General features: G+C 42.8%; 1 protein-coding gene and 1 long non-coding RNA gene across 3 annotated transcripts in view; both read left to right on the top strand.

Moving 5' to 3' along the window:
- The window catches only part of LOC149977452 (uncharacterized), a 1,012,103-nt gene that overhangs the window by 703,865 nt on the left and 281,923 nt on the right, over window positions 1-26,315 (top strand). The window lies entirely within an intron of this gene.
- The window catches only part of LOC110490035 (homeobox protein Mohawk), a 30,043-nt gene continuing 5,023 nt past the window's right edge, over window positions 1,296-26,315 (top strand). The window contains exons 1-6 of one of the 2 annotated variants that reach the window (XM_021563131.3): window positions 1,296-1,444; window positions 2,333-2,624; window positions 4,870-4,920; window positions 5,103-5,262; window positions 7,837-7,990; window positions 9,725-10,066. In XM_021563131.3, the coding sequence (XP_021418806.1) occupies window positions 2,443-2,624; window positions 4,870-4,920; window positions 5,103-5,262; window positions 7,837-7,990; window positions 9,725-10,066 (889 nt within the window). In that variant the 5' untranslated portion in view covers window positions 1,296-1,444; window positions 2,333-2,442. The remainder of the gene's footprint in view (window positions 1,445-2,332; window positions 2,625-4,869; window positions 4,921-5,102; window positions 5,263-7,836; window positions 7,991-9,724; window positions 10,067-26,315) is intronic. The other variant, XM_021563132.3, reaches the window with a different exon arrangement.

Raw genomic sequence — 26,315 nt, 5'->3', positions numbered from 1 at the left:
GTCAAAGATCATATCAGGAGCAGGTAAAGTGAGTTACTTTCAAAAGGGGCATAGGCCGCCAAGTTAGATATCACACATATATATAGCTTATTGAGCTAATAAACTAACCTTAATTACAGTTATTACATGACAGACTCATTCAAAGCCTGTTTGCACAAACTATTTGCAAAAGCCCCCCCCCCCCCCCCATTAAATGAAACTAAACACAAATAAACAATAATTGCATGGGTCTCTAAACATCTATATAGGTCTGCTGCTTAGACACATACAGAGAATCACTACCTTGGATAAACCCGAAAAGGCAACAACTCAAGAGCACAGCATTTCTAACTCAGGCAGAATGGCCTTAAAGGAGCCATCTGGGATTTAAACATCAACAAAACGGTCACCTGGTTTCAAAGTCCAAAAATGGATGTACCAATCCCAGATTGCCCCTTTAAAAAAACGTGTGCAATTACAGTAAATGAAAGGGTTCATCAGTGGCAATCAGTGATTGGCTAGGCTATCTATAACAGCACAACATTTTTCCTGAATGCCACCACACACACACAAAAAAAAACTGTGGACTCTATAGATATGCTCTTTTCTGTTTTTCCTACAGCAGGGCTGGATTGATGACCTTGTAAAAACCAAGGAGCATGTTAGCTCAACAAAATATCAAGTGTTGCCAGAAGTGATAACATAAGGCTAACGTTATATATGCAAATGCTATATAGTTGTATTTCTTAAAAGGACAACATTTTTTAAACTTGGCCTACTTTTAAACGTTAGCCTTTGATAGGCTTTACTCAAAACATAAGCACTCTGGCAGATTGTGCACAAAATGGAAAATGCTCAATATGAACTGATGTCTGGAATAATAATTACATTTTAAGTCCATAATTGTAAATAACCTCGCATTTTACACGCTCCAATTGACTGCGACCTATAGCTGAAACTCATGAGCACCTGCACAGATGCAGTTGACCAAGCCAGGGGCCGTTATTTGGTGAGAATCTGTTGCTTCAGACTACCCCTGCAACATACTCAATAAAATGTGCGTACAATAGAATGAAACAAAAAATCTCACTGATATATACTTTAATGCTTAGAAATGTGGTATCGAGTGCAATAATAGACCGATGGAAAAAGTCTAGACGCGAACTAGCAGCGAAACACTGCAGCGCTGTATCCCCGATGCCTTAAGGATATGCGAGCCGCGGAACAGGCATAGAGCATTAACTTTATGTTCGCATGCTGGGGCTCTGTGCTAGGAAACATGAGAAGGGTGACACATTCAGATTCCCGGGCTGAGAATCGGAGGCCACTGAATAAAGCAGAGAGGCGACCGCGGTTCGTGTGGTTTCAGCTAAGGAACTTAGAACGGGAACATGTGAGCAGGGAATGGACAACTGGAAGCAGGATTACTACACACTACACAAGACGCAGGCGGGCTGCGGTACAGGTAACTGAGAACGAGACACCGTCTGATGGGGTTTCTTATGTGTGACTACAATGGAAAAACGTCTACCTCAACTTGAAAGTGCGTTACCTTATCCCCGGAATGGGATATATCTGGCAACATTGTTCCATGGTGATGGCACGGTATATCCCTCCCGTGACTGGAGTCATGCTCATGTTAAGCCAGAAATATGTATCGGTATGATAGTAGGCTACTCTAACTGTAAATCATAAACCTTGACGGTTTAAAATCAAACAAAAGCAATCTCAAATGTATAGCTGAACTATTTTGTGTGTCAGCTCAAATGCACATCTGAAATGTCTGACGACGATAGAGAGAGATTTCATGGCAACATGTGGTGGTGTGGAATGCATTGTATCTCTAAAATCAAGGGGGGAAAGGCGATGGAATGACATTACGAATGAGCCCGTGCGGCTGTGGACCCATTTAGCACATCTGATGGACCGTATTTTTTCTCAATATATTGACATTCTCTGTATGTATGGTGAGGTTGTTTTGACATTTTAGTCATTTTGTAGCCTAGTGAATATATTTTAGTGAGTAAAATATGAAAATATCGCTCACAGGAATGCTTAATGGATTCATGGCACCGCACAGCAGTGCAGAGAGGGATGTGTTTTATTGAGATGGATGGTCTTTGAGTATAGTCAAGAACACTACTGTCTCTGTGGTTTCATTCAGGCTTTCGCTTATTGCGTAAATTGATCTACCATGAATTAGGATAAAATATAATGCACTTTGATTTTTGCGCATCATCATATTATCCATAGATTCAAAACCATATATCCAACTTTAGTAAATGATACCAATCTGAATCTGATAACCCCAGCTGCATGAATTTTGAATCCCAATATTCCACTTGCTTCACAGGGGACTCACCGGGACACTGGTGCAGCAGCTTCAATAAGAAGTGAAGTGCAACAATATTTGAGAAATATAATTTTACGAAGCAGAGATAACAGAGGAATACCGAACCAAAGATGAATACTATTGTGTTTAACAAATTGAGTAACCAGGTCCTCTTCGATGAGAAGGCGAAGGAGGTCGAGAGGAGCAGCATAAATTATTTAGAGGTAATAGATGGACAGCATCCGGACCTTCATCCAGACCTGCTATCAAGCAATCATCAAGTTATCAAAGACAACGGCATCAGACACAGGAGGTATGTCACTCATTCAAACTTCTCATAAACAAAGCAGACAACAAAACTTGCAACAGTGTTTAGATGTTTTAATGAATGCACTTCGGTTTGCATTGTAAAGTCATATTTGGGTAAGGGAACCTTTCTGGTGGCGCAACTGAATAAGAGGTGATACACACTGTGTGAAAGGTGTAAGAAGTCGATGGTGCAAGTTTGAATTGTGCAGATTCGTTTTTTTTTATGATGGTGACCCCAGGTAACCAAGTGTGCTTGATGTGCAATTACGTATTTATAATGCAAGAGGTAGGCTTTTCGAAAGCAATGCTATCTAATAATGTTTTTGGATATGTTCTAAACAGTCATTTAAATGATACATTCAGACAAAAGGTTATCTAAAATGAAATCATAACACATCTTAGCAAAATATGAACCACATTAGGTTGTACATGCATATTTCATTTTCCCATCAATGCAATATAATCTCATCGTTTTAGGGAAATTGCAGGAAATTACTATTTACTATTACAACCTGGTTTGTATTTTAGTGTTGATATTCACCGATAATATACAGATTAATATCTAGGCCACCTGTGTTCAGTAGCGTGTATAAAACACTCTTCGCCTGTTTCCAATATATGAATGTGCCCTTCAACTCAATGTGTGGTGTAGTCAATCATGGCATTTTTATTTGGGAGGGAGAGCGAGAGTAAAGGGATTAATGTCATGCGTTATTTTCATCTAATCAGTACTCAGAGAGTCACAATTCCTCTGATTGACCCATGGGCTGTCTACACTCAAGACGCAATGTATTTACAGACAAGTACAGTAGTCCCTTCTATGTTTGGATAGGCACCAGCATCGAATCAAACGTGATGCTGGGTGAATCACTAGTCAATTTAAGCAAACGTCCTACACACGAACGGTCTCCGTCAGAGCCGGAGTTATTGAGCTACGTCTGAGAGACGGAGGGATAGATAACACAATGCCGTGAGGTGCCGCTTCGCGAGGAATATCATTACTAATGAAGAATATTCATTTAGATACGAGGTGTGTGTCGCCAAAATTCACTACAGGGGAGTAAAATGTCATTTAACATACATATCTACATTAGAAGGGAAGTATTTGTAGAACATGAATTTCCAGCAGACTTGAAGTTAGTAGAAAATATGTTACATCTGCAACGGAGCTTCGGAGACAGAAGATAACGCAGGAATATCGCAGGGCCATAGTGACATCTACAGGTTTAAAAATCATAGGCAGCAGATTGGAAGTATCAAGAAAACATTTATCCAATTTGGAGTCCCTTTAATTATCAAAGTCTGAGAATGTTTCGTTACCAAAATACGTAGGCTATTGCTCGATTTGGAAGTAGCTTATTTTGCACTTGGTTGAAAGATAGCACTTACACAGACAGCACCACGCAAAACGTAGCCATACTTGAGACACGTCTAGCTGCTACCATGGGTGTAAAATGGAATGCTATTATTTGTTTTAATTGCGACGTTTTCGTGCTTTGCGGGAGGAGAAGCACCGCAAAGAAAACAGACAACCAATAAAACGCTTCTCTGCGCCAGCTTAAATATAGCACACTTTGGTGAGAAAATGACACACTCTCCAACGGCCATTTAACGTGTTATGACTCTGGATAGCCTTTCTTCATGAAGTAAGACTACAACATGGACGGAATATCCACTTTAGGTCGTGTGTAAAATAAACAACAATATTCTCTCTACTATTTATAAAGTACCACTCATCCACGAATTCAATCTAAGATCACGTCACTTGTTTTTTGTGTGTTTCTTTTCCCCAAAGTTTTTCCCCACCCAAAAATGCATTAAGATGTAGGTCTAATTATATGAAATTGATATGTTGGTAATTATAGCCTATTCCTTTATCGTTGTTTTTCCAAATACGTTTTAATGAGAGGCTATCTTTAATTGATTAGCCAAATGGTATTTTGGCCTATATTAGAACTAATATAGCCTACCTCAGGTATAATTAATGTATGCACAGTGAATTAAACCCTAGGCTAAATGTAATTGATATCCGCGAGTATAAACCCAGGGTCGTTACAATATTACCGAATTAGTCTACTTTTGAGTGTAAAAGGTGTGCATCACTGATCAAGTTTTTGCCAACAACTTCTATAAAGGGAAAATACGTTGTAGCCTACAAAGAGAAATAGCAAAAATAATTTCCCCGTGTTACAAATGTTTTTATATTTTCTATAAATTCACTATTGTTTCATCATGTCAATTTCTTATAGGCCTACAGTCTGCGACCTTGACAACTACGTTATGAAAACAAAATCAGAAAAGTATGTGCCACTATTCCGCATAAATTAAACGTCAATAATATATAGATTTTTCTTAATAAATTTGTTTCATAACGAAAATGTTTATTGACAAGGGCCTAAATTCAGTTATTTAGGGCTATTTTCTCTAGAGCAGTGACTGACGCACTTGTTGCTCTCTCTCTCGCGCTCTCTCCCTTGTACAGGGGCCGTCAGAACAGCGGGAAGGTGCGACACAAGCGTCAGGCCCTTCAGGACATGGCGCGGCCCCTGAAGCAGTGGCTCTACAAACACAGGGACAATCCGTACCCGACTAAAACGGAGAAAATCCTGCTAGCCCTTGGCTCTCAAATGACGTTGGTCCAGGTGGGTTTTTCTCTTGTTTGAAATATTTAAAGATTTCAGGACAGTTCAATTGGAACAGCAGTTTAACCACAACGTAATTTGATTGTTGTTGATATGATATTGTATTGAAATGAAAATAGAACAGTATATGGATAAATAATTAGTAGTAATTATCATAGTGGAAAGGCCTAATAACAATTAATTATAGTGTAGCCTACATTTTAATTTGTCACAGAAATGGTCAATATTAAAATCATGGCATTCCGATTGTCTCTATGAATAATCCATCTTTATTTAACCTTATGATTTTCATTATGAACAATATTTTCCTTGTTCATATCTCTTGTTAAAGCTTGTTTATACTTGTTTGAAAATATAGCCTCGTTATAGCCTACTTGTCTTTGCAAATAGGCCTTTGCACTTATGTGACCTTTCAGTGTTGTGAGTCATAGAGCATAGCGTTCCTGTAGATTACTATGTTTCCATCATAAAGTGACAAACACCAGAGAGAGAGAGAGAGAGAGAGAGAGAGAGAGAGAGAGAGAGAGAGAGAGAGAGAGAGAGAAAGAGAAAGAGAAAGAGAGAAATAGAAAGTGCCAGAATGTGAGATAGAGAGAGCAGCAACAGAACGCAACAACTGAGCTCCTCCCTATGGTATGTTCTGTCTGACATGGGGCTTGTACAGACCTAGGATCTTAATTTGAGACAGTTTGCTATAATAGTAAAATAATCCTGCAGCAACAGGAAATGCAAATTATTACGTGGATTATAATTCATGGACATTATTTATAGGGGTTGATGCATTTTTCATTCGGGCAAATCAAGTCTGACATTTTAAAGTGAAATTAAGAGGCATTTTTAAACTTTGAATACACTACAAAATTACATTTCCTCAGCAACAAAGAGTGATCAAATTAAGATCCTACATCTGCATGTTGCTGTGTCATCTGCAGACAACACAAGGTCATAAATGATAGAGGGAGGGAGGGATCTAAGGCTTTCATTTATATTTCCCCGTTCTTGCGTCGGTCGCCTCATCTGTTTTTCCTTTGGGTCCTAATGAAGCTGTTTGTTTTGGGGAGAAGAATGCTTTACATGGAACACACACACTCAGGCCCACACACCCTATACGGGGGTGCAATGCCATGTTATGTTCACTCTGTCTGTCTGTCTGTCTGTCTGTCTGTCTGTCTGTCTGTCTGTCTGTCTGTCTGTCTGTGAAACAAGGTGATGAACCCTGTGGTGTCATAACACTGTGTAATATCATCACACTGTGTTTTATATCTGTGGTGGTAACCCGTCATTGTGATCAGGTGTGAGTCCCAAATGGCATGCTATTCCCTACATAGTGCACTACTTTTGACCAGAGCCCTATGGGCCTTCGTTAATAGTAGTGCACTATATAGGAGAATAGGGTGCTATTTTGGATGTAGACCCATCCATGCTCTCGCAGTCTCAGTCTTAATAACATATTTTCCTACAGGCTGATAAGCAAATTGCCTCAGACCTCTAAGTGCTCTCTGTCTTTCTCAGCCAAGCCACATGTAGACGTCTCAGCTAAGGCCCCTAGTGTAACATGCCCTCAGCTAGAGACAAAGGGACGTGGGACTCTCTTCGTTAATGAGAAACGTGATACTGAAACACAGGAAAGGTCCAAAAATAAGTACTCTAATATATGTCCAGCCCAACCCTTTCATAAGTTGCTTGAAGTCTATTGAGCATGAACAAATATTCCAGTGTAACATCTTATGGGCTCTGGTTCTTGTGAAATGGAGAAGGCAGGGTTGGGTATCATTTCATTGCATTAGAGAAGATGGGTGCTTGAAAAAAACAAATATTAGAAGGAGAGTGTCGGAATCCAGAATAAGCACATAGGACTGGGTACATTGGGTTGGAAATAAGTTAATGTAACGTTACATTCGCTGGTCCTGTCAAGTATTTGGGGGTGTTAAACCTTTGTGAATGGGATTTTGAAAGCCTTTGATATAGACTAGAGGACGATAGATGACTAGACTAGATGAATGCTACAGTGTTTTATCGCTGCTCCGACCCATTTCCTCAGTGTGTCTGGGATGTCTCGGCCACTCTGGTTCAGCGGTGTTATTGGTATCAGGGTCCGCCATACGGCAACCTGACTCTCTCTCCGTCTCTCTCATGCCCAGGGTTAGGCAGGCCGGATGGAGGGAGGCACAGCAGACATTTCCCTAAAGGATAGTCTGTGTAATGTCATGGATGTGGGGGTGTTTTGGATCCAAACAATAATATTGATTTCTATTTTCTTTACATGTCTTCCCATTTCTTCCCATTTTCTTCTCTCTCTCTGACTCTCCTTGTACCTTGCTCTCTGTCTTTGTTTCTCTGCCCTCTCAATCTCTCTATCTCTGTCTCGATTCTCTATCTCTCCTTCTTCTGTCTCTCTTTCTCTTCTGTCTTTTTCTCACTTTCTATGTTTCTCTCTCTCTCTCTCTCTCTCTCTCTCTCTCTCTCTCTCTCTCTCTCTCTCTCTCTCTCTCTCTCTCTCTCTCTCTCTCTCTCTCTCTCTCTCTCTCTCTCTCTCTCTCTCTCTCTCTCTCTCTCTCTCTCTCTCTCTCTCAGGTCTCTAACTGGTTTGCCAACGCCAGAAGGAGGCTGAAGAACACAGTGAGACAGCCAGACCTGAGCTGGGCCCTGCGCATCAAACTCTACAACAAATACGTCCAAGGCAACGCAGAGAGGCTGAGTGTCAGCAGCGATGACACCTGCTCAGAAGGTAAGCCCCAACCCTTCCCTCACTGCCAACCCATCATATTATAGCATCATATGTCTAATCTAATAAAGATAACCCTCACTGCCAGGGCCAATCTATCACATTACACCTCATACATTACATGTTCCAAAAGGTAACCACCCATCACTGCCAAAGTATCAGCTCATAACACCTCATAACATCATTCATCGAATCCTTCAAATCATATCTCTAGCTCAGAAAATGAGGTCAGCCAAACACAAGCATCTTCCTCCTCCCATATGCCTCGTATCCGACAGCTCCAGCTCCAAAGTAAGGATCCATTTATGCATGGCCATGTGCTGGTGTTATAAATGGCCTGTCTGTGGGTTGTGTCCTAAATGGCAACCTACTCCCTATATAGTGCACTACTTTTGACAAAAAACCCTAATGGGCTCTGGTCACAAGTAGTGCACTATATAGGGAATGGGGTTCTATGTGGGACGCACCCTGTGTGTCCTGGTAGACAGAAGCTGAGGTTCAGAGGCTGTGACACGCTGTCATTAAGACACCCTACTGGGCTAGCAGGGCTGAGGACTAGATTCCCCTTCAGATCCCAGCCTGCAATTGGAAATGAGAGGCTCTGTCAGCTGTGTATTTCTCTCTTTCTCTCTCTCTCTCTCAGCTCTTTCCGGGTGACACAGAAAAACACCCATGCCCTATACTGTGGTGTCACTCAGTCTCTTAATCCCTAATTAGGTTTGTTGAGGAGAGGCACACAAATGGAATGTCTATAGTTTGCACAGTCTTCACTTTGCATGGTGTTCTCCAGTGCCCAGAGACTTACTTCTCTTGTCATAATACAGTTCGGAACTTTTTATCAGCTCTTCTCCCTGCCATGATCCATATACTGCTGGCCAAGCCACTCTATCAGATCCCCCACTGTGATCTGATAGAGAGTTAGTTATGTGACCGAGTAGACCATGATCCCAATGACCCTGTATCTATTCAGTCTAACTGTCAAGGCCTTGCTGTTAGATATTTCACCTCAGTGTCGGCGAGGTTGCCGTGGCAATGCCTCAACAGGAAGAGGTCAGGGGTCAGACCGGGGGAGGCTAAAGGTCACATGTAGCTCAGGTTTATGTCCGACTTGAGGAAAGGCATGAAAGAGCAATGTCAAAGGCTTAAAAAAGGAACTTTTGGCTAGCTTGTTTTACATGTTGCCTGGGGATTTCAACCTCACTCTCGGATGTGCAATGTATGCCTCGATATACGCCTCAAATATCTACTTCAGAAAGCAGGGGGAAGGAAAGCAAATTTGTCCATGTGGTTCTGATATGTAAAAGCTATAATTATAATTTGGCCCAAACTGAATCAAAACTCAGACCTGCCGAAATTACCCAATTACAGTCTTGGCACTGACACTATCTAGAGTGGAGCTCTCTTGATTTCCCTCATCCCGAGAGGGTTACTGTTTTCAGCAACGTGTTTTATCCTCTGTATTTTCTTTCATCAGAGGGGGCCAATATTTTAATTCAATCTCAGCCGCAAAGAGCTCCCTGGAAAGGATTTATTTCTGCAAAGAGTAACAGCAATGTGCTTTTTATAGAGAGGAAATGGGCTACCAACCGTTATGGTTTGGTAATGCCTTGGTCTTAAGCTGATAGCTGAGGTCTTTCTTTACTGTAGTTGTTTGAAGTCCTGCAGACAGAGGAACTAAATGTCAGATTTTTCTTTCTTTCTCTGTTTCCTTCCTGGTGGCGCACCCTGGTGTTGTAGATGGGGACAACACTCAGCGGACGCAGACGAGTGGCGTTGAGTTTAGCAAGCCCATGTACCAGAGCGTCATCAAGAAAGAGGGCGCAGCCATGATGGGGGTGGGGCTCCGGGCTGCCGCCGCTGCCTCGTTGGCCGAGGACTATGTGACTCCGCCTCCCAAGTACAAGAGTAGCTTGCTCCACCGTTACCTCAACGATTCGCTGCGACACGTGATGGTAGCCAACGCCGTCATGGATGCCAGGAAGAGGAACCACTCAGGATCCTTCAGCTCCAATGAGTACGACGATGATCTCCTCTCCCCGTCATCCTCAGAAACCGAGGCAAACTTTGTTTATCGAGCTGGTAAGAGTCCTTACATTCCTTCTCACATTCTTTCCTCAAGATTTAGCCGCCTGCTGCTTCTCTCTTCTTTTTTTTCTCTTTCTGTCCCCATCTGCACATTTTGTTTTAATTCCCGGCCCTCAGCCCCATCTGGCCCATTCGTTGTGAGGAAGGCATTTTTGGGCGCTGTGACGATGTTCCACTGCTGTTCCACTCCCTGTTGTCCAGTTTCAACAGCCTGGTTCTGGTTCTGGTTCTCTGTACTCCCTGTTCTCACACTCTCCTTTCATTTCAGATGTGTGAAAGTTAATATGATACTTGTGGCTACTGAAATGGACCTCCTAGGTACCGGAGCCTTAAATTAGTCTATTATTAGATTAAATCTGTGTCCCAAATGGCATCCTATTCCCAATTTAACGCACTACTTTTTCCATTTGGGACCTGGCCAAGTCTAATATAAATCTCTCTGTGTGTTCTGTTCATACCAACAGAGAGACCCTGGTCTCGCCCTGTCTTAGGTCTGGGGTTTACGGTTTAACACTAGAGACACAATAAGAACATGTGTAACTTACTCACATTCTGACTACTGTTTAGCATGTCTTTGATCCTGCCATGAGGCCTTACTGAAAGAGAGAGAACAGGGCAGACATGGGAGGGAAACTTGTGTGTGTGTGTGTGTGTGTGTGTGTGTGTGTGTGTGTGTGTGTGTGTGTGTGTGTGTGTGTGTGTGTGTGCCAGCGTGTGTGAGCCAGCGTCTGTGAGCCAGCGTCTGTGAGCGTGCTGCTTTCCCCAAGGCGGAGCAGGGGCTCAGTGCAAATAAAACAAAAACCAAAGCTAAAGTAATACAAAACATTGGATATATTTGAGCGAGGCACATGAAACAAAGAGTGTGCATGTGAGTTTTCCACTTGGCATATGAATTTCTCATAGTGCAGTGTCCCTTAACCCCTGGTTTTAGTGCCTGTGGGCTGGCCTTGGATATCAGAATGGCTGTATGTGTCTTATAAAGGCTTCATGGTTTCATGATGTTTCACCCACAGGTTTCAGGTGCTGTTACCAATCAGACCTACTAGTGCTGCATGAAGTTCTTACAGTTCCTCTTCAGTTCTAGAACAACTGGGACTCTGTTTATTAAAAAGTGCCTATAGGGAATTCAGATTGAGGTGGAAGAGTGGGATTGGGATGGGGTAGGGTGAGGGATAGTATCCAATTTTATTCAAACTTGATCATATGGCTAAATGTGTGATGTGTAAATCTCTGGGGCCAAGCTTCATGCCATTCAGGTCGGTGTCAGAGGAAGGCCCCAAAAAATGTCAAAGACTCCAGTCATAGACTGTTCTCTCTGCTACCACACGGCAAGCTGTAATGGAGCGCCAAGTCTATGTCCTAAAGGCTCCTTAACAGCTTCTACCCCAAACCATAAGACTGCTGAACAATTAATCAAATGGCCACCCGGACAATTTTTTAAACTTTAGTTTATTTAGTAAATATTTTCTTAACTTTATTTTCTTAAAACTGCATTGTTGGTTAAGGGCTTGTAAGTAAGCATTTCACGGCGCATGTATTCGACGCATGTGACAAATACAATTTGATTTGAATTTGAAGGGATGTTTAACCGGATAGTGGAGGCAGTCCAATGAATCTCTCCAGCGATCATGACTGTTACAATCCTCCATCAAATCCTTAAAACTCCCTGACCCGAAAAACTCTATTTCTCTCACTGAGACACCTGCTGAGCACTGCAGTCACCAGCCAGACACAGACAGAGAGAAATGCAGAGAGCGAGAGAGAGAGAGAGAAAAAGAAAGAGGGACAGAGAGATGGATAGAGAAAGAGAGAGGGAGACGGAGAAAGAGAGGAAGTGAGAGAGTGAGAGAGAAAAAGGTAGAGACAAAGGTAAAGAGAGACAGAGAGAGCAAAAGAGAGAAAGAGAGAGAGAGAGACAGAGAGAGCAAAAGAGAGAAAGAGAGAGAGAGAGAGACAGAGAGAGCAAATGAGAGAGAGAGCAAAAGAGAGAGAGCAAAAGAGAGAGAGAGAGAGAGAGAGACAGAGAGAGCAAAAGAGAGAGAGAGAGAGAGAGAGGGAGAGAGAGAGAGAGGGAGAGGCTTAGCTTAGGCTTCAGTACAGGACTCGATTTAATAAGAAAAATATATAAGGAATTATTTACCTGGCCCACATAATGTTTTAATAGAAAGTAACTATTTTATCTCCATGGTAATTCTAATGTCTTGGCTGTGACTCCTCTCTCTTGGGTTTCTGGGCTGGCCAGCCAGGCATTATTGGGAACGGTTACATGCGAGAAAAGAAGGGAGCTTGAATCCCGATGCACGGAAAGTTATCTGAGGCTTGGGCTCACAAGAAAGTTCACATGAACACCTGCTAGCCCCTCATCATCAAAACTCAGCAAAAAAGAAAACAAATTAAATTAAAGTTTAATTCTATGATTCTACATCTGATCTTGTTGTCAGAGAGAGAGCGAGAAAGAGTGAGAGGCTCAGACAGAGTAAGAGAGAGTGAAATAGAGGAAGGGAGAGAGTTAGAGGGAGAGAGAATGAGCGTTAGAGAGAGCGAGAGTAAGAAAGAAAGAATTAGAGAGATAGAGAGAGAGAATGGTTAAGCTCCAATTTGCATCATTTCCTCTCGAGTTTTTTTCTCCTGTCTTAACATTCCAGATATTTTAGTAGTGAAATAATTCCTGAGCCTTTTGACAATTATAGAGTGTCTGAAATTTCAGGCTTGAGCTGAGCTGGAGGTGTGTGTGTGTCTGAGCGTGTGCATGTGTGTGTGGGTGAGTGTGTTCGTGCGTGCCTGCAAGCCTGGGCTGTAGGAGATTGAGGGGCTGTAGGAGATTGAGAGACTGAGCTCTCAGAACTCTCAGAGTTCTTGGTACTGGCACATTCGTTATGAGCCCCTACCTCTGCCTCACTTCTGATTCGCTTAAGCCAATGTGTCGTGCCCGCTGATCAGAGCCCATTGGTTAAATGTCCATTAATGGGACAATTGGTGGATGTCTGCCGTGGGTGTTATCTCTGACTTCAGAGAGCAGTCAGACATGGCAGGAGATGGTGAGTGTAGATTTACTCTATGTGTCCAAATGGCACGCTATTCCTTACATCCTTTTCCCTATGGGCTCTGGTCAAAGTAGTGCACTACATAGGAAACAGGGTGCCATTTGGGATGAAAGCTTTCTCTGTCCCTGCACTCAGTGGGAAAACCAAAAGCCTTTTTCTTTGCTTGACGTAAAGAAAACATATCTCTGAAATATCCTGTTGGGAATTTCATTGAAAACAAGGAGCTGTAGAATTCCAATGCACATGCCAGTGGTTTCATGCCAAATTACCCTTTAATGGCATATTAAATGGCAGGAATCTCACTGAATGTTTTTCTTCTTGCTCACTACCAGATTTTGCCCCGTCCGATATGATATAGATCATTACACGCCAAATAATTATCTTCATTTCTGCGAAAGGGGAAAGATCTTTGGCAGAGGTTTCTCGGAGGTTTGACAGTGGTACATTTTCTCAGGTTCTGTTCTGCGTAGTGTAATGTACTGTATAAGTAAGCACAACTGATATATCATCAATACATGACTTAGGGCTTTATTCAATCCACATCGCGGAAGTTTAGCTTTATAGCATTTTTGAAATTTAAAGGCAACGTTCCTGCTTTAGCGAATTAAAAAGCGCCCTTAATTTGTGATTTTTTTTGCTGCTAGAGTTTATTTTTAAGTTAATGGTGCTCTTTTTAAAAATGTACTAAACATTTGGTTTGTTCAGCCAAGTGTCCCTCAAAATATTTTATAGGTTCTGTTGAGATTGGATAAGTAGATCAATCAAGAAGAAGAAAATGATCAATTATTGTCTATTTCCCTAATTGTGTCATTTCATTTAAAATATATTATTGTTTGTAGTTTAGTACCATGAAAGCATGGTTTCTATTTCTACTAAATAGTGATAAATGTGGTTGATGTGTTTGTGATATTCCATAGGCCCAAAACGTCTCAGTAATTTCGAGAAGAACACACTCGTTTTCCATTCAGCCATTTTCAAAGACAGACAGGGCCATTCGTTGACTGACATTCAGGGACAACCATCACGTTATGATTGAAGACCACCTGTAAAATTATTTGTAAAATACACTGGCCTCAAAGTGACTTTTCACGAATGCAGGGAGGCAACATTTAACACATAGTTGAGTCTGAAATATGTTCAATGAAAACAGTAGTGTTTGACAGGGCCTCTGAGACTCACAAGGGTCTGTTGAATTAGGTCACATCAAGTGCCAGACGGTTATTGAATCCTAGAGAATTGTAGTCTAAAAAGCTGTTTAAAAAGCAGTTAAAAATCCTATCTGCAGTGCCTTGCGAAAGTATTCGGCCCCCTTGAACTTTGCGACCTTTTGCCACATTTCAGGCTTCAAACATCAAGATATAAAACTGTATTTTTTTGTGAAGAATCAACAACAAGTGGGACACAATCATGGTGGAACGACATTTATTGGATATTTCAAACTTTTTTAACAAATCAAAAACTGAAAAATTGGGCGTGCAAAATTATTCAGCCCCCTTAAGTTAATACTTTGTAGCGCCACCTTTTGCTGCGATTACAGCTGTAAGTCGCTTGGGGTATGTCTCTATCAGTTTTGCACATCGAGAGACTGACATTTTTTCCCATTCCTCCTTGCAAAACAGCTCGAGCTCAGTGAGGTTGGATGGAGAGCATTTGTGAACAGCAGTTTTCAGTTCTTTCCACAGATTCTCGATTGGATTCAGGTCTGGACTTTGACTTGGCCATTCTAACACCTGGATATGTTTATTTTTTAACCATTCCATTGTAGATTTTGCTTTATGTTTTGGATCATTGTCTTGTTGGAAGTCAAATCTCCGTCCCAGTCTCAGGTCTTTTGCAGACTCCATCAGGTTTTCTTCCAGAATGGTCCTGTATTTGTCTCCATCCATCTTCCCATCAATTTTAACCATCTTCCCTGTCCCTGCTGAAGAAAAGCAGGCCCAAACCATGATGCTGCCACCACCATGTTTGACAGTGGGGATGGTGTGTTGAGGGTGACGAGCTGTGTTGCTTTTACGCCAAACATAATGTTTTGCATTGTTGCCAAAAAGTTCAATTTTGGTTTCATCTGACCAGAGCACCTTCTTCCACATGTTTGGTGTGTCTCCCAGGTGGCTTGTGGCAAACTTTAAACAACACTTTTTATGGATATCTTTAAGAAATGGCTTTCTTCTTGCCACTCTTCCATAAAGGCCAGATTTGTGCAATATACAACTGATTGTTGTCCTATGGACAGAGTCTCCCACCTCAGTTGTAGATCTCTGCAGTTCATCCAGAGTGATCATGGGCCTCTTGGCTGCATCTCTGATCAGTCTTCTCCTTGTATGAGCTGAAAGTTTAGAGGGACGGCCAGGTCTTGGTAGATTTGCAGTGGTCTGATACTCCTTCCATTTCAATATTATCGCTTGCACAGTGCTCCTTGGGATGTTTAAAGCTTGGGAATTTTTTTTGTATCCAAATCCGGCTTTAAACTTCTTCACAACAGTATCTCGGACCTGCCTGGTGTGTTCCTTGTTCTTCATGATGCTCTCTGCGCTTTTAACGGACCTCTGAGACTATCACAGTGCAGGTGCATTTATACGGAGACTTGATTACACACAGGTGGATTGTATTTATCATCATTAGTCATTTAGGTCAACATTGGATCATTCAGAGATCCTCACTGAACTTCTGGAGAGAGTTTGCTGCACTGAAAGTAAAGGGGCTGAATAATTTTGCACGCCCAATTTTTCAGTTTTTGATTTGTTAAAAAAGTTTGAAATATCCAATAAATGTCGTTCCACTTCATGATTGTGTCCCACTTGTTGTTGATTCTTCACAAAAAAATACAGTTTTATATCTTTATGTTAGAAGCCTGAAATGTGGCAAAAGGTCGCAAAGTTCAAGGGGGCCGAATACTTTCGCAAGGCACTGTACCTGAATGGAAATGTTTAGTAGCCTCGTAGCTGCCAGGCTGACTCGGTAGGTGCCTTGGAGTGATGACATAGCGAGAGAGTCAGCCTGCCGTCCCATACAGGTGGAAAGAAAAAGGCAACGTCTTGAACACAGTCATCATTATCAGTGGAGCTGGTCTCCTTTTCGTCTAGTCTAATAAGCTATAGAATACTATATGCAGCTGGATATGTATCCCCATGATCAATGACTCCTCCATGGCTGCGTTGACACTGGCAGCCCAATTCTGATATTTTGCCCAACTATTGTAGAAAGAGCTGATCTGGTTGGTCAAAAGACCAATAAGTTGAAAAATATCATAATTGGGCTGCCTGTGTAAACGCAGCCTACTACTCTCAGGACGTTTATGAAAGAAACTGAGTACTGTCCTGATTTATAAAGCAGCAGTATAATTCCGTTGAATGGGTGGAAAGTGGAAAACGTCTGATTTTAGAAAAGAGAAATGTCTCAGACACTAGCGTTCGTTGAGTGATGTGTAATTTAGTGAAGCTAGTTGTTAGGCGGCCACAGGGAGCTGAGAGGACAATACTTTACTGGCTCTGTATGATGACAATAAGCCTCTGTGGCTAAGTTTACACAGACAGCCCAATTCTGATATATATATTTTTTTTTACCACTAATTGGTCTTTTGACCAATCAGATCATATCTTTTGCCAATAATTGGGCAAAAGATCAGAATTGGTTTGCATGTGTAAACACAGCCTTTGTGACATTGATGGATGCGGATTCCTCTTGCAGTGGCTCATCTTAGGAATCCAACTAGCCAGGCAGGGACGGGAGGACTGGCCACAGATTCCTCTTTCCACCCTTTCATAATAATAAAGGAGGAGAGGGAGAAGGGGGGAGAGGATGGAGGGAGGGAGCAGGACAGAGGCTGTTCCAAGAGAACAACCCAGCAGCCAAGACTCACTAAAGTCCAGTGTGTGTGGTGTCTGTGTGTGTGCACGTTCCTGCATGTTTGTGTGTGTCTGTGAGAAAGATCTTGACTTTTAGAGGGGGGCCAGATATTTCTCAGAGAGTGGAGGGGGCTGTCGGGAGAAGAAAGTGAGCGTTGCGGCTGTGATTAGTAAAAGACAGAGAGAGCGTGGCGTACACCAGCCGTCCTCTCTTTCTCTTCGCCAGTATATTTGGTTGAAAGGCTGGAATGAGTGAGGGTGTGTGTCCATGTGTCTGGTAGAATGAAGATTTTTCAACAGAACAAAAGCCATCGATAGTAAAACATTCATAATGGTTAGGATGTGAAGTAAATCAGGTATTTCCCACAAAGCGGAGAGTGGAATAGAGTGGAGTAGAGTAGAATATCTAATGTATTGCAACCCCATTGTGTCTTTTTGGGTGTGGTGGGTACTGCTTATGGTGGCAAACAGAAGTGGGATCCTGGCTTGATTCGAACTTGATCTTGGCTTGATGTTGTGGTACAGAGTACAAAGTGTGCTAGTGAGTGGAGGTACATGGAAAGAAAAGGAGGGCTGAGTTCGGTTGGGCTGGTTTTATATTTATAAGATAAAAGTTGTCCACCACCTACCAGACAGAAATTGGGTGTGATGCGAACAGAACAGAAACGGAGTAGTACAGAACAAGCCTAGTTCATTCAGACTAGAACAATCGCTTTCATAGAGAAATTAAGTGTGACAAACATAGGCCTAGGCCCTGTTTATAGTGAAACTCCTAACATAGATGTCAGAAGTGGGAGATTAATGACAGAGGCATTGATCAAAAGCTAGTCGTCAGCGTCAAAGTTTGAGTAGCGTCCAGAATCACAAATTGGTTTCATAAAAATAAAACAAACAGCCTCATGTCTAAAACAATTGTCCACAACAGTGTTCCCATGGGATGGCTGTGAAGGGAGAGAATGGCTTAATGAGAGAGTAGAAGCTGTGACCAGGAGTCAAGGCCCTCGCACACACACACACGCACGCACACACACACACACACACACACACACACACACACACACACACACACACACACACACACACACACACACACACACACACACACACACACACACACACACACACACACACACACACACACACACACACACACACACACACACACACACACAGGGAATTGTGACATATGATGTTACGACTGCAGCACAAACATATCATATGGTTTTTTTTTGTCCAAGACAACACTTAAAAATCCCGAGCAAATTGTGTTTACAAAAGAGTTTGGTGTACATCATTTCTTTAGTGCATTTTGTGTACTGCAAACAACTTCCATTTGTCTCAGAGGACCAGGGTTTGTTGAGAAAGGCTGGGAGCAGAAATAGCTTTTAGCTCTGGTTCAGATTCAGAGCAGTGTGTTTTTTTGTGTCTGTACCTGTTCATTCAAACAGAGGATCATGATAAAGTATCTGTTGAATAGTTTAAGAATGGGGCCTTTTCTGAATCTCACTTCGACCACTCGGTCTACGTCATCGGGTGATATCGTTACCATATTAATACTTCCCCAGTGACCCATACACCTCTCTGGTCTTTAGGTCAGTGTTTGAAGTATGCACGTACTGATCCACAGATTTCAGACAAGGCTCCGATTGGAGCTTGTGTCCAACTCTCCTTAATCTCTAACCGCAGGAGGAGCAGAGCTCGCTGTCGTGATGACCGTTTCCGTGCCAACCATCTGCAGCAAACAGACATGTATGAATCCCTGTCACGCTGATCTCTGCTGAGGTTCAGATCTTCCTCAGGGATGTTGATGTGCGGTGGTGGTCGATGTCTCTCTCTCTCTCTCTCTCTCTCTCTCTCTCTCTCTCACTCACTCACTCACTCACTCACTCACTCACTCACTCACTCACTCATCACTCACTTACTCACTCACTCACTCACTCACTCACTCACTCACTCACTCACTCACTCACTCACTCACTCACTCACTCACACACACACAAAGAGATGAGCCTTAGTTAATTAACAAGGAATTGCTCTCCTCCAGCCCACTCATTTGGCTGTGACTCTGATTAGCTAGTGTTTGCTGCCACTCGTAAACATACAGACTCTCTGAAACTCAGCCATGTTTAAACACACCAAACACTGTTATGTTTTCATCTCCAAAAACAAAGTGTGAATTTTTTGGGGGATTGTTATCTTTTCCCCCTATCACTGACTGATGCATTGTGGTCTGGGAATGTCATGGTCCGTGTCATCTGCCTCCACGTAGTAGAAAAAGTTGCAGGAATAGGAAAAAGGAAAGACTAAGCCATTTTAAAAGTTATATATAGTGTGCATGGTTAATATTTTATGCATCTAGGATTGTTAATATCTATTATAACATAGCCTGGATGTTATTACTAGTACTAGGTCATTACTAGCTACAGTAATATCTGGGGTTCTTACCAGAAAGAGAACAATAATGTAATATTTCTAGCAGGAATACAGTGACTGCTGACCTGAATCCATGCTGTGTCCCAAATGGCACCCTATTCCATATATGGTTACCTACTTTTGACTAGAGCCCTGGTCAAAAATAGTGCACTACAAAGAAAATAGGGTGTCATTTGGGATGCTACCTATTACTCCCAGTACAATGGCTCCTCTGTGGCCGCAAAGTTACGACTTACTAGAGGATTATCCAACTCAGCAACGTGCTGCAGCGCTCAACCAAGTCAAAGCCATGATTTACAGACTGAAAACCTGAAACCTAGTGTCCATCCCAAATGGCAACCTATTCCCTATAGTGCACTATGTAGAGAATAGGGTGCCTTTTGGTACGCATCCCTAGAAAGGTGAAACGTTCTGGACTGGTTTGAATGCTAATACTCTATATGCTAATAGACTGGAATATAAAAGTTCATGCAAATTGGCAATGTAATAGAATACCATATTTTTTTATGCCTATTTTGCGTTTACTCACTCACTGGTTTTGTGAACTTCTTTTTTCAATGTAAAAGTTATGAACTCGAAGCCAGGTCATTGTAAGCAAGGCAGGAAAGCAGCGGAAGCACATTTTCCATAAATTCTCTGTCTTTGTGTCTCTATGTGTGAGTGTGACTGGCTTATATTTTGGCTTTGGCCCCTGGACGGCCAGTAATGTGCCAGTGAGGGCCCATGGAGCCCCAGCCTCGGTGTGGCTGCCCAAGAGAGAGGGTGGAGGGTGGAGGGAGGGCCCAGGGATGGGTTGGCAGTCCTGGGGCAAGAGAAGTGCCAAGGCATCCCTAACTTCATTCACAGACACCCCTTGACATTATGAAAAAGTGCAGACCATTTAAAACCACCGGGAAAATAAGAGGACAAAACCAAGCTCTTCATCATGTCACTAGTGACAGTCTAGTTACAATATGTCTCTGTGCCTCACTCTTTTCTCTCCTTTGTTTGTTTATTTGTTTGAGAATAAATATAGCGTCCATATAGGGTTTTTAATGTATTTTTCAACAATCATGACTGAATAAAGAACTTCGTAAATTATTATCTGATGTGAGGGGCTAGGCGCTCTAACCTGAGAGTTACAGTATGTGACATGTCAGTCAAATGCATGTGATCTAGTTGATTTGATGATCATAATGTGCTGTTGGCCTGTTAAGTACGCATTTCACAGGGAGGAAGAGGCGAATCTTTGGCTTCATGAACAAATGTTCTTTGCAGGTCTTCTGTGTCCTCATATTTGTTGATGAATTTCCCACCATGAAAATGTTTCCCCATTCAAATATCTTCATACAGTACATTCGGAAAGTATTCCGACCCCTTGACCTTTTCCACATTTTGTTATGTTACAGCGTCATTCTAAATAAGAACATTTCCTCATCAATCTACACACGATGCATCATAACGATCATTTACATAAGTATTCAGACCCTTCGGTATGAGACTTGATATCGAGCCCAGGTGCATCCTGTTTCCAATGAGATCCTTGAGATGTTTCTACAACTTGATTGGACTCCACCTATGATAAATTCAATTGATTGGACATGATTTGGAAAAGCACACACCTTCCTATATAAGGTCCCACAGTTGACAGTGCATGTCAGAGCAAAAACCAAGCCATGAGGTTGAAGGAATTACTGTAGAGCTCTGAGATAGGATTGTGTCGAGGGGAAGGGTACCAAAACATGTCTGCTGCATAGTAGGTCCACAAGAACACAGTGGCCTCCATCATTCTTAAATGGAAGGAGTTTGGAACCACCTAGAGCTGGCCACCCGGCCAAACTGAGCAATTGGGGGAGAGGGGCCTTGGTCAGGGAGGTGACCAAGAATCCGATGGTCACTCTGACAGGCCTTTATGGTAAAGTGGCCAGATGGAAGACACTTCTCAGTAAAGGCACATGACAGCCCACTTGGAATTTGCCAAAAGGCACCTGAAGGACTCTCAGACCATGAGAAACAAGATTCTCTGGTTTGATGAAATGAAGATTAAACTCTTTGGCCTGAATGCCAAGCTTCACATTTGGAGGCACCATCCCTACTGTGAAGCATGGAGGTGGCAGCATCATGCTGTGGGGATATTTTTCAGTGGCAGGGACTGGGAGACTAGTCAGGATTGAGGGAAGGATGAACGGAGTAAAGTACAGAGAGCTCCTTGATGAAAACCTGCCCCAGAGTGCTCAGGACCTCAGACTGAGGTGAAGGTTCACCTTCCAACAGGAAAACGACCCTAGGCACACAGCCAAGGCAACGGAGGAGTTGCTTTGGGACAAGTCTCTGAATGTCCTTGAGTGGCCCAGCCAGAGCCCGGTGTTGTACACGATCTAACAGCTCTGAAGAGACCTGAAAGTAGATGTGCAGCGACGCTCCACATCCAACCTAACAGAGCTTGAGTGGATCTGCAGAGAAGAATAGGAGAAACTCCCCAAATACGGGTGTGCCAAGCTTGTAGCCCAAGAAGACTCGAGACTCAACAAAGTACTGAATAAAAGGTCTGAATACTTATGTAAATGTGGTATTTGTGAAGTTTTTTTTATACATTTGCAAACATTTATAAAAACCATTTTTTGCTTTGTCATTGTCATTGCTTTGTCATTGTGTGTATTGTGTGTAGATTGATGTGGGGGAAAAACGAGTTCATCAATTTTAGAATAAAACTATAACGTAACAAAATGTGGAAAAAGTCAAGAGGTCTGAATACTTTCCGAATGCACTGTAGATACTGCCCCCCATGTATACCCCAATCACCATAAAACATGCATTCACTGCACAGGAGGCTGCTGAGGGGAGAACGGCTCATAATAATGGCCGTAATGGCATAATAAACCAAGTGTTTGATGTATTTTATACCATTCCACCAATTCCACTCCAGTCAATTGCCACGAGCCCGTTCTCCCCAATTAAGGTGCCACAAACCTCCTGTGATTCACCCTAAATGCTGCATATGTCGGCTCAATGGGAAATTATCTTTAAATTCCTATCGCGCAAATAGAGTCCTAACCCTTTTATCAGTGATTTTAATTGAATTTTGAGGCAGATAAATACTTTTTCTAATGTTCGCAAGTATGGCCCGTTATTGTTTTTGTTTTTTAAGTTAACAGAGTTAACTTGGCCCATAATGTCTCTTTTCCAGTAAGTTGTACTGAAAGCTTAGTTGTGGACTGAACGACTTCCTCTCTGTTAGAGATGACAGCAGTCAGGATTACTCATCTCTAAGGATGCTTCTTAAATAGCACCCTATTTCATATATAGTGCACTGCTTTTCACCATGGCCCATAGGGCTTTGGTCAAAAGTAGTGCACCATGTAGGGAATAAGGTGCCATTTGAGACAGAATCTAATACTGTAACTCCTGAGTCATAACATACTGATTGACCTTCTCCAGTTAGCGGAGACGCATGATTGGATGATCACAGCGCTGTCCAGCTCTCCATTGGTCGGTTGACCTCTGGTCTATCAGTGGGGTGTCTGTGATTGCGTCCGTCCCCATCTGTGATGTATATTTATTCTCTTTTGTCTGGCTTTCAGGAGCTGCGCGGGTAATAGGCTGAGCTCACTGATCACTAATCTAGCGCAGCCTTTGGTTTGGTTTGTGCACCAGAGGCTGGTGTGGTGTGTTTATTGTTGTGTGTCGCTAACAACAGCACCAGCTGGTTGTGATAAAGCATACCCATCCTCTCTAAGCAGGTGGAATTTATTCCCACTCTCATTTGTCAGTTTGTTGTTGATTGTTTTTGCTCCAGTGTTTTGTTTCTACATTTTCCGCTGTATTCACTCTCCTCTATTACCCGCAGTGATGTTAAGTGAACAAATATTTTTGGACTTTCACCTCCACGCCAGAAGCCATCAAACTTCTTTCCCCTCGCCGATCTTTAAAAAAAAGTCTATGAAATCCTGCTGTCAGTATAACAGAAAGGCAACAGCAAAGTTAACTGCTTGACTTTCAGTTCAGTAGCAAAGAAGAAGAAAACCCCCCAAAAGAACAGAAAAATAATAAAAGGTCCTGCTATGGTTTATTGACAATTTATAGTTTGTTTGGCACGGTCATTGTTTAAAAAAAAACAGAGTTTTAGATGTTTTAGGCAAAGGAAGTTGGAAATGGAGTTTTAGCTTGAGATGATCCATTTCCAGCTCAGCTCTCCATCCGTCGTTCCCTTCCCGGAGGCGGTGGCCCTGCTGGGCTCTGGCCTGGGTCTGGGTTGGGGATTCTGGGTAAACCACGCTTGTGGCCCCACCCTCTGCTCTGCTCTGCTCTGCTCCTAACCTGCAGGAGCCGTCACACAAACACGGCGTTTATGGGACTTTGAGGGGATTCAATGGCATCTGGACACTGGCTGCCCTGCTCTGAAACACACTGGACTGGAACCCACAACTGCTTTTCAGCCTCAGAGAGAGTTCTGCAGACCAGATCTGGGTCCAAATAATAATTGACATATCTATTTTTAATCTGTGCTTGATTGAGCTTGCCTGTTGCAAGTGATCCGATAGAAAAGTATTTGACGGGCCTTCCGGGTGGCGCAGTGGTTAAGGGAGCTGTACTGCAGCGCCAGCTGTGCCACCAGAGACTCTGGGTTCGCGCCCGGGCTCTGTCGTAACCGGCCGCGACCGGGAGGTCTGTGGGGCGACGCACAATTGGCCTAGCGTCGTCCGGGTTAGGGAGGGAAATCCTTGTCTCATCGCGCACCGGCGGGCCGGGCGCAGTGCGCGCTAACCAAGGTTGCCAGGTGTTTCCTCCGACACATTGGTGCGGCTGGCTTCCGGGTTGGATGCGCGCTGTGTGAAGAAGCAGTGCAGCTTGGATGTGTTGTGTATCGGAGGACGCTTGACTTTCAACCTTCGTCTCTCCCGAGCCCGTACGGGAGTTGTAGCGATGAGACATGATAGTAGCTACTAAAACAATTGGACACCATGAAATTGTGGAGAAAAAGGGGTAAAATTCAAAAGGTAAAAAAAGGTATTTGACAGATTTCAAGTAGTATTTGGACACAGGTCAACTGTAGATATTCCCTTTGAGCCTAGTAAACAGTCAGGCTCTGTACTCGCCTTATCAGAAACAACACAACGCAGATTACAGTAACTACAAGACAAAAGATGCAAAAGGGTGTCTTGTAGCAATGCCAATACCCTTGTAGGGTATTGCTGTATGGCTTGTCGTCATTAGCAACCAATCCATACCCTTCCTGACACCATAGTAAACATTGTGCTAATGTAGGAACATTACAACATAACAACACATAACAGCACATTAAAACAATGTAATTGGGATGTAATTACATAGCTGCGATTATACAGAATGATTATACAGAATGAATGAATGAATGGAGCATATTTTAAATCAGTCCCAATCCTGTCTCTAGTACTGGTATTAGTCAGGGAGACTAGATAGAGATACATGTCCTTGAAATATGCTGGAATAGACTAAACCATTGGCACCTGAGCCGTAGAGAAAACAGAGTGCTTGCTCCCCCACTAGAGTAAACAGAGTGCTTGCTCCCCCACTAGAGAAAACAGAGTGCTTGCTCCCCCACTATCAAAATAGGGGAAGCAAACATGTTTTGGCACCTCCACTTTTCTTACCATAAAATGATCGTATTCCATTGGGTAATTTGTCATTTCCACTGATTACTAATGTATGAGTAGACCCCTGCAAATTCCTGTGAAGTATTACAGCAGTCTAACAAAGTAGAAGGGTTTTCACCTAATATTGTAGAGATAAAGTAAAAAAAATAGGTCAATTCAATCAGAAATCAGAGAGCAAAGCTGGAAAGGGAAAGGAGGGTGAAGAAGAAAACACATTGTACTAATTTCAAGGTTTTTAAATGGCCTGTGAAGCCGTGGAAGAAATGCTTGTTCTTGACATATAACAGATATAGTTTTTCCTCGCGAAAGGAACGGGAGAAACATAATTGCATTTGTTTTGGCTGGACTGCCTGTGAACGGTCAATCTGAAGCACCTTAAACACAGTGTGTTACTGTACGTCACTCCAGTCAGAGGAAGAGTGAGAGAGAGAGAGAGAGAACTGGTGAGACTGATAAAGAGAGAAGGAAAGAGTGTGAGAGAGAGCAAAAGCGAGGGGAGAGACTCAAGGGATGAAGCGAGAGATAAGAACCAAAAGAAAAAGGAAAAGAGGGAGAGAGAGAGATGTGGCCAGACGAGTATTCAGGAATGTTCTAAAGAGTTGAAACCCAAGCTGCGGTTTGTTCTCTTTGTAATCGCCTCACAACTTTTTCCTCTCTCTCTCTCTCTCTCTCTCTCTCTCTGTCCTTCCTCCCCTCTCTCTCTTAGAATCTCAAACAAGGTGAGTTGACTTTATCCCCCTAAAGACCATCTCTCTCTGTGGAGTTAAACTATTACTGAGAGGAACAGGAAACAACAGGAAATGTCATAATCAGCCTCGTATCAGCCTGGGGTTTTGCAGGTCAGTGCGGGTCACGGCACATGTGAACGTTTTCGGGAAAACAAGCAGCCAGCGAGGAGAGAAAGGCGTTTGGAATGATTAGGTGTTTTGCTGTTTGGCCCTGCAGGAGTCTGTATTCCCGGTCTGGACTCCGGATTTAGGTCTTTGGAAAAATGAACGGGTGAGGTGAAAGGCGGCGGTGCGCAGCAGTGAAATCCGTCTGTCCATTCTCCGGTGTCGGAGGGGTTCTGGGACCCTTGCAGGAGGAAGTGAGGACATGGTTTTCCAGCTCCACAGTTGTGTAGGAGAAATGACTGTAACTAACAACTCTGTCCCCACCCGGCCCTCCTTCCCTGCTATTTAGAAGTGTGGGAACAAATTCCAGTGCAAATGTGCGATGGGGATTTTCATTAGTGTAACAAAACGATCAAAATGACTTGCGGTGTTGGCGGTACAAGTGTTTGCTTGTTAAAGGGACTCATACTTGTTAC

The sequence above is a fragment of the Oncorhynchus mykiss genome, chromosome 15, assembly GCF_057628025.1.
Source record: "Oncorhynchus mykiss isolate SJ-2025 chromosome 15, ASM5762802v1, whole genome shotgun sequence".
NCBI lineage: Eukaryota > Metazoa > Chordata > Actinopteri > Salmoniformes > Salmonidae > Oncorhynchus > Oncorhynchus mykiss.
The sequence above is the reverse complement of the archived record's forward strand: the minus strand, read 5'-3'. Positions and strand labels throughout refer to the sequence as shown.